Below are 14,313 nucleotides of genomic sequence, written 5' to 3' on the forward strand. Positions count from 1 at the left end.
CTAGGGCTGTTAAGGCTCACCTGAGATTATCTCACACTAAGAGTCCTTTATCAACTTAGGGGCTGCAGGTCTTAATTGATGTTTGGCTGCACTAATTTTATTACCAAAATTTCATAGACAGACACATATACCATCGATTCTAGGGCAGGTACAGCCTCTAGTTTCTACTAAGAGCCAACAAACCAAGTCTTCCTAATTTTGCATTAAGTAACATTTTTACAAAACACTATTTTTTGTTTTAAAAATTTCCAACTGTCTAATTGATTAATCCTGGAATCTTAAGAGTGAAAAAGTAATTCCATTCAGACAAAAACTGTGACTTTATTGAGTGAATTCTTTCTGGCTCTGTTTTAGCCAGACTCAAGGACACATACCTGGTGAATTCAGTCCTATTTTAGGTGGCAAAATACTTTCAAATAATCTTGAAAACAATACAGAGCTTGTTATCCCTGGGAAATTGCTCCCTGTCTCTTCAACTGGCATGCCCTAGTGCATTTACCAAATCCCTGCATGGAACACTCTCTCTTATACTTTGCACTTGAAAACTGTCAATCTTCTTTCCAATATGGCCTTATTTGTGACATGGTCCCGTTTCCTATTCTCATCTAAAGAGCATGTTTTTCCTTATTCTGTATTTTCATAGTACTTAATACATATTCCTTTATATTAATACAAATAATAACAATAGGTGGCACGTTGCACCTGTTATGTGGAGTAGGAAATGGCAAACCACTTCAATATTCTTACCTGGAAAATTCCTTGGACAGAGGAGCCTGGCAAACTACAGTCCAAGGGGCTGCAAAGAGTCGGACATGACTGAGCACAGCACAGCACAGCACCTATTATAATCCTGTCCCTCTCTTCAACCTTTTGATTTATGTTAACTCATCAAACCCTCTAGTGACTGTATGCATGGGTGGTGGTATACTCATTTAGAGAAAACAGAGAGGCTGTTCAAGGTTAAGTAACTTGCCAGAAGTCAGAGAAATGGTCACATAGGCAGAATTCAGGCTCAGATTAGTTTTGGCTTGTTGTCCCACGTTTTTCCAGATATACACAGCTTCCCTTTTAATAATTTGAGGAAAAGATACTGAGTAGCATTTAATTAGAAATGAGGTCTAGAATGCTAGTTTCAAATTGTATATGAGGCAACAGCAGGACTTGCCAAACTGGAAGCATTCTCCCCTTTTATCTTCCCAAGAATCTCAAAATCATTGCTCAGCATCTTACATTAATGGCCAAGAAGGTGGCAGGTGTTCTGGGTCTGGAGGCTGTAAAGCAGCAGGAATATTTCAAGGAGGTCAGACTCAGGGAGGATGTAGATAGCATGAACTGACACTCACAGTGAACACATCACTATATGCATGTGAGTGTGCACATGTGTGTGTGTGTGTGTGTGTGAGTGTGTGTGTGTGTCTTTGAAGCACTTCTTTTCTCTGTGCTATTCCTGTAGGCAGTGTGCCTTTATAAACCTTTCCAGGACTCAGGGTTTTTGGTCCCTGGCAGGATAAAGAATCAGTCAAATACATTGCTGTAACACTTTTATACCCTGCAAGTCAGAGATAGTAGCCTTTCTTCCCCGCCAATCTAAGCCCCTCCAAACTGATTCCAGTAGAGCGACTTTGACAAGAGTAAACCAGAGGTGTTTTGTGGCGAGGATAAAGTAACTGTCCATCTACCCTAATAGCAAAAAGCAAGCGCGTCAGTGAAAGGAAAACAACAAGGGGCCAGGAGACACTAGCGGGTTCACTTGGAAAATAGCATTTAGAAGCTGACTTAAGAGAGGATGAGATCTGAGGTTGTTCACAGCCTGATGAGATAATTATTTGTGGCAGTATGTTTCTCTCCTTTTATTTATGGCCACTTTTGAATACAGTTGTGTTAAGCTTTTCTTCAGTTCTGCTGTTTCTCCCTGGCCTCTGGGACAGTCCATGATGCTATGGCAGAGAAAACCCTCTGCCCTGCGCCCCCAAGTCTAGTGTGTCATCAGCCAAGTGTTGCTGTAACAAACAACCCGGAATCTTGGAGACCACACTTGCATGTGGGGTCTCCTTGCTGGGCAGCTGTCCCAGGTGCTCGTCCTCTACACAGTGACGGATTCCTGGGTCCTTCCTGCTGGATGATTCCGCCACCCTGGGAGTCCTTCCTTCCTGTTGTCCCAGGTGGGTAAGAGAGGGCATCTCAGGGGCCAGGACTAGTGGCGAAAATCCTTCCACCCTCTTTTTGTGGTCAGTGCTTCGTCACGTGACCAAAAGCACTGCAGTAGTGCCAGGAGCACATAGCTGTGGGTACCATGATGAAAAATAACTGGAGAGTCATAACAAGGAGAGTTCTTTGCTTGGAAAGTGTATTTCCTGAGTCTAGAGTGGGGGTTGCAAACTCCAACGCCTAGAGGGCCAGACAAAGGTGTGAGTTCGGAGCAGAGGCAGAGGGAGTGCTGCAGGCAAGGGCCGCTCAGAGCGAAGCGCTCGATATAACATGATAATTTAGCTTCTATGACAGACCGCTCTGGCTGAACTAACCACATCTGCTGGCCCGATCCATCCCATCTGCTGCCAGTTGGCAACCTGCAGTCTAGGGCAGAAAAAAAAAAAATCATTTTTCTGAAAGCAAAGTCTAAAGTTGGCTATGCTCTTGAATCAGCACCTGTCAGGACAAACATAAACTCTTTCTTTTTGAAAGAGAAGGCTCTGAACAGCAGCACAGAAATGGAAGCTAAAAAGAGAGGCAGGCATCGAGAGTGTGCTGTCAGAATTCGCTATCCACCTGTAAGCTTAAGGCAGTGGCTCTTGCCATAAAGGACAGGGCCCCGAGCTGTCATTTTCAAGGATGGTCAGTTCAGTTCAGTTCAGTCGCTCAGTCGTGTCCGACTCTTTGTGACCCCATGAACTGCAGCACGCTAGGCCTCCCTGTCCATCACCAACTCCCAGAGTCTACCCAAACCCATGTCTTTTGAGTCAGTGATGCCATCCAGCCATCTCATCCTCTATTGTCCCCTTCTCCTCCTGCCCCCAATCCCTCCCACCATCAGGGTCTTTTCCAATGAGTCAAGGATGCTTGATGTCCTGCAAAAGCAGCACAGCTCAGCCCACAACGGGCCCTGTGTTCTTGCTGGGCAGCTGACCCCGAGTGCACATTCCCTCCTGCTCTTCTATCTGAGTCAGGTCCCTGCTGTTTCCCTCTGATATTTCCAAGCACAGTCTATCCATTGAACAATTTTACAGCAGCAGTGAAGTAGTATTTTGATGATATTTGTCAGTGTCTCATCCTGGGGAATATCGGTGAATCATATGTCTTGGTCTAAACATGATGTAGAAAAATGATAATAATAATAATGATAGAAAGCATTTATTGAGCAACTACTATGTGCCCAGTACCATGGAAGTCTCTTTATAATAATTGACTCACTTAATCTTCATAATAGCCTGTAAGATACTGTCCTCCTTTTCTGTCTGAGGAAACTGAGACACACAGGGTTACAACTGGTAACTGGCTTCTGGTAAACTGGAATTGTACAGAACCAGTGTGGTTCTGCCCTGTGTTTGTAGTCTGTCTGAGCATAAATCTGCTTTCATTAGCAGGCTAATAGTAATTTTCACATAATAGAAATCCTTTGGTTATCATAAAATGTGATCATTGCTGAGCTTTCAAAGGTGTGTCGGTTGCCTGTTGTATTTGAGGTGCCAGCTAATGCATAAATGAACAGAGGAGCCATATAGGAAGACCATTACTGCCCGGACATCACAAATACATTTGGAATGTTGCTCATAGCATGTGTTCTGGAAATGTTAAAGTGCGTATGGGGAAAAACATGTCCAGATAGCCTATTTAAAATAGTGACACCTGATGATATTGGAGAAGGGGCTGCCTACTTACGGAGAACTGTCCAAGTTGGTGTTGTTCAGTCGCTCTGTTGTGTCTGACTCTTTGTGACCCTATGGACTGCAGCACACCAGGCCTACCTGTCCATCACCATCTCACAGAGATTGCTCAAATTATGTCCCTTGAGTCAGTGATGCCATCTAACCATCTCATCCTCTGCTGTCCCCTTCTCCTCCTGCCTCCATCTTTCCCAGCATCAGGGTCCTTTCTAACGAGTCAGATCTTCACATCAGGTGGCCAAAGTATTGGAGCTTCCGCATCAGTTCTTCCAATGAATATTCAGGATTGATTCCCTTTAGTATTGACTGGTTTGAACTCCTTGTAGTCCAAGGGATTCTCTAGAGTCTTCTCCAGCGCCACAGTTCAAAAGCATTAATTCTTCAGCACTCAGCCTTCTTTATGGTCCAACTCTCACAGCCGTGCATGACTATTGGAAAAACCATAGCTTTGACTATACAGACCTTTGTTGGCAAAGTAATATCTCTGCTTTTTAATGTCTGAGTGCTCATCTTAAACCACTGAGGGATATTCCACCACCAAACTCAATGCTATTGAAATTGAAGACATGTAAGTTGACAGCCAAATACTATTTACAGCCAAATCTGCTAAAAATTCAAGTGAAGTGAAGTGAAGTGAAAGTCTCTCAGTCGTGTCCAACTCTTTGTGACCTCATGGACTATACAATCCATGGAATTCTCCAGGCCAGAACACTGGAGTGGGTAGCCTTTCCCTCAAGGGGCAATAGCAGTAGCTACCACATTCTAACACTACTGCCCAGTCAGACGTTCAACTTTTGCAGAGCATTAAATTAGTCTGGATTCTTTTGAAAATGTGGTCTTGTCATTTCAGAGATCTGTTACATGAAACCCAGAGAGGCATAAAGGAATTCACGTGAAAGCAAAGTATGTGTTAGTTAAAAAGATTCCTCTGGCTCCTTTATATTTACCCAGCTAATTCAGACCCATCTTTGAGATCAAAGCAAAAATGTTCCTTCTGTGGGTTTGCTTTCTTTAATTCCTCTAAATGATGTTAGACTCCCTGGCTCCCAGCTTGTCCATGCTCCCGAAGAGACCCGTGATTTCCTTTCACATTAGATTTTAATTTTAGTTAATCAATTAATTAATGATTTGTTAATGCCTCTCACCTTTTGTAGTCTATAATAACAGCACTCTTGACTGCCTATCCTATGCTGCTGCTGCTGCTAAGTCGCTTCAGTCGTGTCCGACTCTGTGCGACCCCACGGACTGCAGCCCACCAGGCTCCCATCCCTGGGATTCTCCAGGCAGGAGCACTGGCGTGGGTGCCGTCGCCTCCTCCGGCTTATCCTATGCAGCACTGTTCTAATTGCTTTATATGCATCATTCATTCCATTGGACCCACAAGGCCATTGTCATCGCACATCTTATTTTTTCATGTTTACCTACATGAGAAAACTGAGGCCAGAGTCATGGGAAAAATGCCAAGTCGCACAGTCAGTAAAGGGCAAAGCCAAGAATGAACCAAGTCAAATGACTCTGGAGTTCATGCTTTTAACAACTGTGTTACGGGGCTTCTCTCTAAGCTCCAGGACAACACCTAGCCAAGTGCTCACTGAATCCCAGGAGTTTAACAATTGTTTGGGAGCAAGTGAATGGATGGACACAAGGAGGAGGAAGTGAGTGAATTATTTGGTTCTAACCCTGCTAAGTCACTCTTGCCCAGGAGAGTGCTGTGTGTTCATATTACCAAGCACTTAACCTGAAGCTTGACTGCTGGATGGAGTGATCCAAGAATCTGCAAAAACAAAACTGAGCCTCTGAGAGTTCTCGCACCACTCCCACCCTCCCTGAGGGCCTGCAGTTGGAAAGGGCTTATTTTCCCTTTGTGGTTCCAGAGGAATCCTGAATAGAATCTGCCAAGAAGCCAGGACAGAGACTGAGCCACAGACAGACAAACACCAGGAATGCCACTCACCTGCACTTTCAGTCGGTCCTGGATGCTTAGCTCAGCATCTCTGGAGAAATGTCATCTACCTTAGCTTCTCTGGGATGACTGGTTTCCTGGTCTGAGATTTGAGGGAAGAATTAGCTGATTAAAAGGTTAATATATAATTGTAGGCACACAGTGCCTGGGGAAGACCCTCGACCATTTGATGTTTAACTGAATTAACGTTCGCCAGTTATAGATTTTCTGCTTGTAAAATTGCCAATGAATGATTCTGAGTCCTGAATCTGCATTTTCTGTGTGTACCACTTGGGATGTCAGTGTTACAATTGTCTCAGAAGCAACCTACCCAGACCCTGCTCTCAAGGCAACAGAAAGATTTACACACAGAAGTGCTCAGATATGGGACTACAACATCCTTCCCCCTTTGATTTTTAGAAGGGTGATGTCGGTCAGGGTGGTCACTCTCCCATTTCAATTCCTCTGGTGTTTCTCAGGCCAGCCACACTGTGAACCCTGGGAGATTGATTCTTGCTCTCGTTCATTGGGTTCAGTGCATTTCAGAGAGCTGATATTTAGAGAGAGGCCCTGGTTCTACAGCTTCCAACCTTTCGCATACTCCTTTGAGTTCGCTGGTGGGGACAATAATGAGTTTTCAACAGCCTGTATACAGTGGTTAAGAGTTTCCATCGTGGTATCAAAGTTTAGTTTCCCAAGAAGCAGACACTGAGTCAAAGACTTGAGTGCAAGCAGTCTTATTTGGAGGGTGACGTCAGAAAAATAGCAACAAGGGATGAGAAAATGAGCCAAGGAGAAGACATCTGATGTATGATGAGCTATCAAGCCAGATACCACCATGGACAATTGGCGCTCAGGCAGAACAGTTGCCTCTCAACTCTCTCACCTGAGGGTGAACACGCAGCAGTTCTCATGGTTGTGGTGATGGTTTGGGGATGTGAGTTTCTAAACACTGCCTGCTGGCACCAGACTCAGATAAAGCAGCATCCCACAGGTTTCAGAGAAATATTCCAGACAAAGGCTTGCCTGAAGGATGGGAGCAGAGCTCTGTCAAAATCAGAGTGCACTTAAACCTGGATTCAGATCCTGGCTCCACCCATCCTAGCTGTGTGATTTGAAGTAACTGTTAACCTCTAGAATGTTGGGGGGCTTCCCTGGTGGCTCAGATGGTAAAGAACCCGCCTGCAGAGCAGGAGTTCAGTTCAGTTCAGTCGCTCAGTTATGTCCGACTCTTTGCGACCCCATGAATCACAGCACGCCAGGCCTCCCTGTCCATCACCAACTCCCGGAGTTCACCCAGACTCACGTCCATTGAGTCAGTGATGCATCCAGCCATCTCATCCTCTTTCGTCCCCTTCTCCTCCTGCCCCCAATCCCTCCCAGCATCAGAGTCTTTTCCAATGAGTCAACTCTTCGCATCAGGTGGCCAAAGTAACCCAGGTTCAATCCCTGGATTGGGTAGATCCCCTAGAGAGGAGCATGGCTACCTACTTGCATTCTTGCCTGGAGAATTCCATGGACAGAGGAGCCTGGTGTGCTACAGTCCACGGGGTTGCAGAGTCGGACATGACTAAGCACACACAGAATGTTGGGCCCCTTGTCGGTTAAGTGTGTTTTATTACATGCTAAGTACATCACAGTGCTGCTGTGGAGACGAGTTGTCACTTAACTTTTGTGTTTCAAATCATATAACCTGAATTTTTGACTTCTGCGTGAAATGCCCTAAGAATTTGCAAAGACAAAGCTGAGACTTCAGAAGCAATGATAACATTTTAGTTGCCTAGTAGTGAAACTAACTAAAGCAAAAAGAAAGGGGTGAAATTAATTTTAATAGTGACTCTATTTAGTCCAATCTGTAAAATAGCATATTAGCATGTAATCTATATACAAGTCATTAATTATACATTTTACTTTATTTTTGTTTTCTGCATTTAGTCTTCGAAATTCCACCTGTACTTTCTGCTGACACTTTCAGCACGGCTACGTTCCAGGTGCTCAGAATCCATGGGTGGCTCGTGGCCACCAAGTTGCACTGGGAAGTTCGAGGGCCCTTGAGTTCTTGTTAGAAGTAACTTCCAGTGGAATAGTTCTGCTTTCCTCCTCTTCATCGGTGACAAGGATCCTTTGCATCTATGAAAGTGAAGTTGGTTTTCGCTCAGGCATCATATGAAATTGACAGTTTCTGTAATGAAATTTCACACATGGAAAACCATGGTGAGATTCTAAGCAGGTGTAAAAATCTGACGAAGTTATTTCTTTAACTGCAACTTAATGGAAACTGCAGCAGCTGTTCCCATTTGCGTGTTTTCCAAGTCTCATTGCCAAAATGAATGGTTGGCAGCCATAGGAGAAGTATCAACTTACCTCTTCATTTGAGAAATGAAATTAAAACCTCAGCTCATTTCTAAAAGTCACAGATTTGGTAAAAAGTTAGCAGGGCAAACATATAAGCTGCGTTAAAATATTGATGGCTTTGGTTTTCTCAGGTGCTGCTGCTAACATCTGCAGAAGATTTGGACTGCACTCCTGGATTTCAGCAGAAAGTGTTCCATATCGATCAGCCAGCTGAATTCATTGAGGACCAGGCGATTTTAAACTGTAAGCGACATCACTTGATGGTGATTTTGGTCTATTCACTGATGTTTAAGAATGTCCCTCAGTATACAGTATTCCCTAAGCTAAGAGTTTTCTGATCATTTTTATTATGTCACTGTTTGACCCAGGGTGGAAAGTCTTGAATTAGGGCTTTGTCAGCTTAGAGGTGAATCGAGTGGTGTGTGTCTCTTTGTCACATTTGATCACCAGTGAGCATTTCCTGACTGCTCCCAGGAAAGGGGACCACTAGCCCCCACCATGAGTATTGACCTATGCGAAGGAAATGAAACGGAATGCCCCGTTTTCTTTGGGAAGATCCTGAGAACAGACCATTGCCTTCCTGTGGATTGCTGTTCTACCTGGATTTCTCATACGTAGCACTGGATAAAAATAACATCCAGAGCAGAAGGTTAGCTTCTAGGAGTTTTTAGGCATAGGAATTTAAACTCTTAAGACTAATAAGATGGTTTTCTGAAAGATTCAAAACCTCTACTGGCTATTTTGTGGATTAAGCTCAAATCCCCCCAAATTACAATTGATTTCCTTAAAATATGCTACCCTCAGATCTGTGGTTATAATATCTTCCTCTTTTTAATGCCGACATTATATTGTTTTATCTTTATGAGGGCATGGAGTGCATTGCCAGATGCAAAACAAGCATGGTTTTGTTTTAGCACAATGAATTTAAAATTGATGGTAGACAAATAACCATTTAATTGCAGGCTCTTGAGCACCATTCTATAACATTTGGGAGTGAAGGATATAAAAACGGTGGTTTAGTTTGGTCAGATGCTCTGTGACCCTTTAGGGAAGATAACTGTACACTTGCCCTGTGGCCCCAGGTTTGCCTTCCAGGCTGACTGTGTTCCTTCACTCCTGCGCTGTGTGGCGAGCGTGTTTAAACGAAAGGGACAGAACGTTCAGCCGGCTCAACTGGACTGTTCTGTGAGGCTGGAACACGTTTTAAGGGTTGAAAGGAACACGGTAATGAAGATGCAGTGTTGAGGATCAAGGGAGCCCTGCACGGTGAAGCCCATGTGTGTCTTGATGCAATTACGCCAGTGAAATCATTTTAGTAATTAGGGTCTATAATGACGAGGTGCAGGACCGGCACAGTGAGTGAATTCCAACATGTGGTTTCATTGTTAATCTGATCCCTGATGTACTCCTGGGTCGGGCCATCAGGAACTCTCCTTTGTCTTTTGATTCTTCTATTTATCAGAATCAATATATTTTAAATGGAACTTGGCTTCGGAGAACCATTTTTTCTGGCTCTCCTCTCCTCTCATCTGCTTCATCTCCCTCTCTTCTCTCTCTCTCCTTTCTCTTTTTTTTCCAAGTGATCATCCCAAATGGCATCTATATTAACATGTGTGGAAATGTGAAGCCACCCTAAGTATGGGAATTAATAGAGTTGGTATGCAAAGCAGGCCCATAAATGTGATTGCTTCTGTAATCTTCACGACACCAAACAGCTTTTAATTTACCTCTGAGAAGCTGGAAACAATCATACTTTGGGGGATCTTTTTAATTTAAACTAGACCATCCTGTACATTCCAATATTACAGTTTTGTGTGTGTCTGTGTAGGTTTTTTTATTTTTTTTAATCCTCTAGGTAATTTAGTGGGTTATGGTTGTTGATTCTATGTAAGCTAGTAAAAGTGAAACGGAACTGGGTTGATTATCAATGACAGCACATTCAGTAAAAGTCGGTGATTTGAGGATATTTAAAAATTTATATGTGATTTTGTAAGTGAATTGTTGGATCAGCAAAATTTGACCAGCCCCCTCCCCTGTCAATGAAACTGTGGGCCTATATGTATTACTAGGGGAGAAAATGGACAAACAGATGTGGGCTGCTACTTTTCAGTCTATCTCAAAACAGCGAGCATAGGTTGTCATAGATACTGTGAATAAAGTTAATTGTGCCTAAATAAAGAAGAAAGTTTCCACGGAGCTGAAAATGCCTACTGACTACTGTTCGGGAAAATCTGGATTTCCAGAAGTAATAACAATGTATTTTTCTCTGTTCAACATGCAGGAGGAAATAAAAAGTCCAAAACTTTGAACAGACCTTTTCCCCAAGCAACCAACATTTTACATCTCCCTGCTTCCCTTCTGATTCTTAGTTCCTTCATGCATTTCTCTGTGGTCCAACGAAGACCTTTTCTCTCTCTGAAAAATGTGATTAGCCAAAAAGCCAGTGAGTGGTGCATTCTCTCAGAATGAAGACCATATGGTCACAAGGCTAACATCTGGAGGAAAACTGGGAAGAATCAAACAGAATCAGTGGTTTAAGCATACTTAGATGTGTGAGGTCACTGCCAAGATCCTGGAAATGGTTAGGGATCATTCAGTAACGTGTAAATATAAGCTGATGATCTAGGTAAAAATAGAGGTTACAAGAAACCAGGTTAGTAACATGACCTTGAACTCCTCCTATGACACTGACACTTTCAATTTTTCTTTTTGTCTCTGTAATATTTTACAAGAGCTTTGGCTTCCAATCATCATGAACTTTTCTCTTGCAGGAAGTGTAAAATACAACATAATCAATCAATTGATGTCCACACATTTCACCACTCTATAAACTTGCCTGAAAGTGTTGTGTCTTTGCCTGGCAGTCATAGAATATCTGCTCACACCCCAGACTTAGATTCAACCAATTCTGTGTTCAGCGTTCAGCACCTTCCAGTAAATGTTTATTCTGTCCACGACTTCCTGCTGTCTATGTTCAGACAGTAATATTTCCTTTTATCTTTTTTCATCTTTCTTCTCAATTCTCAAAGACTTATCTTTTTCTGTTTTAACTGTTACTAATGGTCACCTCCTCTCCTTTTATTTCCATAATATTTTATTCACTGCTCACTCCGATACCTCTTTCCTTCAGTTGTTCTAAAGCCTTTTATTTTCCTCACATCCAAATAACTCTTTATTCTGCTCTCCTTTCCAGTAACTAGACTTGCTTTCGTCTTTAAAGGGCCATTTTTCAACAAGCTTCTAGGATCAAAACGTGGCATCCCACTATTTCTTCTAATGTAACCAAGGGAGCTTTATCACTGTATCTTTCACAGTGTGATGCAAAGCCCCCAACTTAGCAGCACTTGGCTTCATCTAGGCTTGAAAGGTGAGCTGGGAAGATGTGGTGATTCTCATTTTCTGTGAGAAGTACAAGAAGAAAGGGGAAGACAGTTTAAAAGGCAGAAACTCAGAAAGGAGACATCCGCTCATGATCTTTGGACTCAGGGAGGGCTCTGTCTGAGGTCTGCAGGTTGCAGGCGGTCCTTAGAGGCCTCCAAGACCCAGAATTATCTTAAACTGGTTGATGAGGTTGTTTCTCCTGCAATGTGAAAATCATGCGATTCTGGTAGCCACTATCTTGGTACCACGAGATTTGGGTAGTAACCCCGGTTACAGTCTCCCAGGCTCCAGAAGAAGAGTTGGCCTGGAAAACTGACCAGCCAACCAGCTGATGTGGACCAAGACCAAGTGATAAGGCCCTGACTATCTTGTGTCCTGAAAAAATTACAGAACGAAACACTCTGTCCTGCTCTAATCAGCTCAGACAGACCTTCCTGGCACCAGGGAGGGATCTGTTTGCTAGGGGAACCATAGCTGGCCTCTCTCTGGGTAACTCTCCTTTATGGAGCTGCCTTCCACGCAGGAACTCGAGGACGCAAGCTGCTTCCTACTTGGTCCTGCCATATTTGGCCAAGTCATCAAGCTGGCAGAGAGGGGGACAAGGAGAAGGGTGGAGAAGGCACCACGGATGTTTAGCCACTGGAGCTCAAAAGGGACATGTATTGTTTCTGTTCACACTCTTGGCCAGACCTAATCACAGAGCCAAGCTAACTGCAAGAGAGGCTGGACAGCACAGAGGAACTCAGTGCAGGCGTGAACTCACCATCTCTACACAGATCCTAACACAGCCAAGTGACCCCAACCAAAAAGAGACTCCTGAAAGAGACGAAAGGAGACCACAAAGGAGGCCGCTGTTTCTGACTAACTCGGGTCAACATGGGGATGAGACAAAGACGGTCATTCAAACAGGACAGGAGGTCATGGCCCTGGGACTACCTCCTGCTTTTCTCGTCTGCTTCCCGCTGAGCAGAACAGCTTCTTCACTGCCCCCTCTTAGAAACACCCAGGCAGGGCCCTTCTGATAGTTCTAGTAAGGATGGGCCCTGATTGCATTCTTCTGATGATTATAGTACTGAGTCTAAGGTCATACAGTTTAAAACTCACGTCAAGTAGAATTCAAACAAATGACATAGTCCCATGTTAGCTGCATGACAATGAGTGAGTGATCCAAATCCTGCAAGTCTGAATTATTTCATCCAAGAAGGATAACCACAGTCTTTAACTCGAGTTGATGCAATGATTGATGGAAAGATGCTTAGAACATAGTTGTGAGTAAATGGAAGCTGGTAGTATTATTACTATTATTCTTGCCATTGCTGTTATTATTATTGTTGTTGTTAGCATTATTATTATACATAGATCTTAGATAGGTTTGGTATCCTTATAATGGCCATCTAAACCCGAATTTAGCAGACAAATCATGGCCATTAAAATCTGAAGAGATTACAAAAGAATCTGAAGCAATGATTCTAGGATTTGAATTTCATGGACCAGTAGAATTTTTTAAAAATCTTGGATTGATAAGAGTGTATTTTACAACATTTTTCTTAGTCTGAATATGAAAAAAAAGAAGAAGACAAAGCAGGCTAATGAGTGAGATAAAGTGAGAATACCTCCGTTAACTTTGCCCAGATTTTTAAAATGTCATTTTTATCAAAAAACAAACAAAAGAGGAGTTAGGACCAATTACAGAAGAGAAGTCAGTCTTTTGAGTAAATTTGTATTGTAAAAAATGTGCCAAATATTTTTGTTTACCTCATTCTGTGGGAAACCACTGATTTAAGGTATTAGAGAACTTCCACAAAATGTAACAAGTGTGCCCACATTAGGGGCAGATGTTGGGAAATTTAAAAGGCTCCCCTAGAGTTGACCAGTGCAGCATCTATGACTTTCATAGGTGATATTTACTGCATGTTTTCTAAGTGTGGAGTGCCACCCGGAACCTCAGAACAGATCTTAAGGGAAAAATACACTCGTGTGCCCATTTTACAGGTGAGGATACTGAGGCTGGGCTAGGCGAGGCCATTTATCCATGGTTGTATTGTTGCTTGTAATTGGTGGCATTAAATTTTGAATCCAGGGTTCCTGTGCTCTGGCTCTTATCCAGAGTTCCATGGTTTTGTGGTCTTGTAGCTTTTGCTGATGTTGGCAATGACCCATCAGGGAAATTTGCTGCTTAATTTTCCCATCTATTTTTGTCAATCTGGATGAAATAGAAAATTTCTACTGCATTATGTTTTTTCTGTTCATAGACAAGTTCATTCTTCCTCTGTAATATGGAAAAAAGTATCTACTGCTAAGTCACTTCAGTCGTGTCCGACTCTGTGCGACCCCATAGATGGCAGCCCACCAGGCTCCCCCGTCCCTGGGATTCTCCAGGCAAGAACACTGGAGTGGATTGCCATTTCCATCTCCGATGCAGGAAAGTGAAAAGTGAAAGTGAAGTCGCTCAATCATGTCCGACTTTTTGCGACCCCATGGACTGTAGCCTACCAGGCTCCTCCATCCATGGGATTTTCCAGGCAAGAGTGCTGGAGTGGGGTGCCATTGCTTTCTCCCTGCAAAAGTATCTATTTTGCTTATTTTGAATGGGCCCAGTGCCGGATTGCCCATGACCCTATACTCCTGGCTTTTGGCCTTTCTCCTGTGCTCCTTTCACCAAAATGTTTCTTGGTCATGCCACCTTGACACTGACCTTGGTTGGTAGCCAGGTCACCCACGGAATCCATGGTGTCCCATTAATCATATTTGTAC

At 43.3% G+C, this 14,313-nt stretch overlaps 1 protein-coding gene across 2 annotated transcripts in view; it reads left to right on the plus strand.

Annotated features, from left to right (window-relative positions):
* The window catches only part of CDH13 (cadherin 13), a 1,010,942-nt gene that overhangs the window by 204,578 nt on the left and 792,051 nt on the right, over positions 1-14,313 (plus strand). For both annotated transcript variants that reach the window (XM_086350076.1, XM_086350077.1), the window contains exon 2: positions 8,310-8,421. In XM_086350076.1, coding sequence (XP_086206202.1) covers positions 8,310-8,421 — 112 coding nt within the window. The remainder of the gene's footprint in view (positions 1-8,309; positions 8,422-14,313) is intronic.

Source organism: Bos grunniens, chromosome 18 (genome assembly GCF_055505025.1).
Source record: "Bos grunniens cultivar Pamir isolate PY7600 chromosome 18, Bosgru_T2T1.0, whole genome shotgun sequence".
In the NCBI taxonomy this organism is placed as follows: domain Eukaryota; kingdom Metazoa; phylum Chordata; class Mammalia; order Artiodactyla; family Bovidae; genus Bos; species Bos grunniens.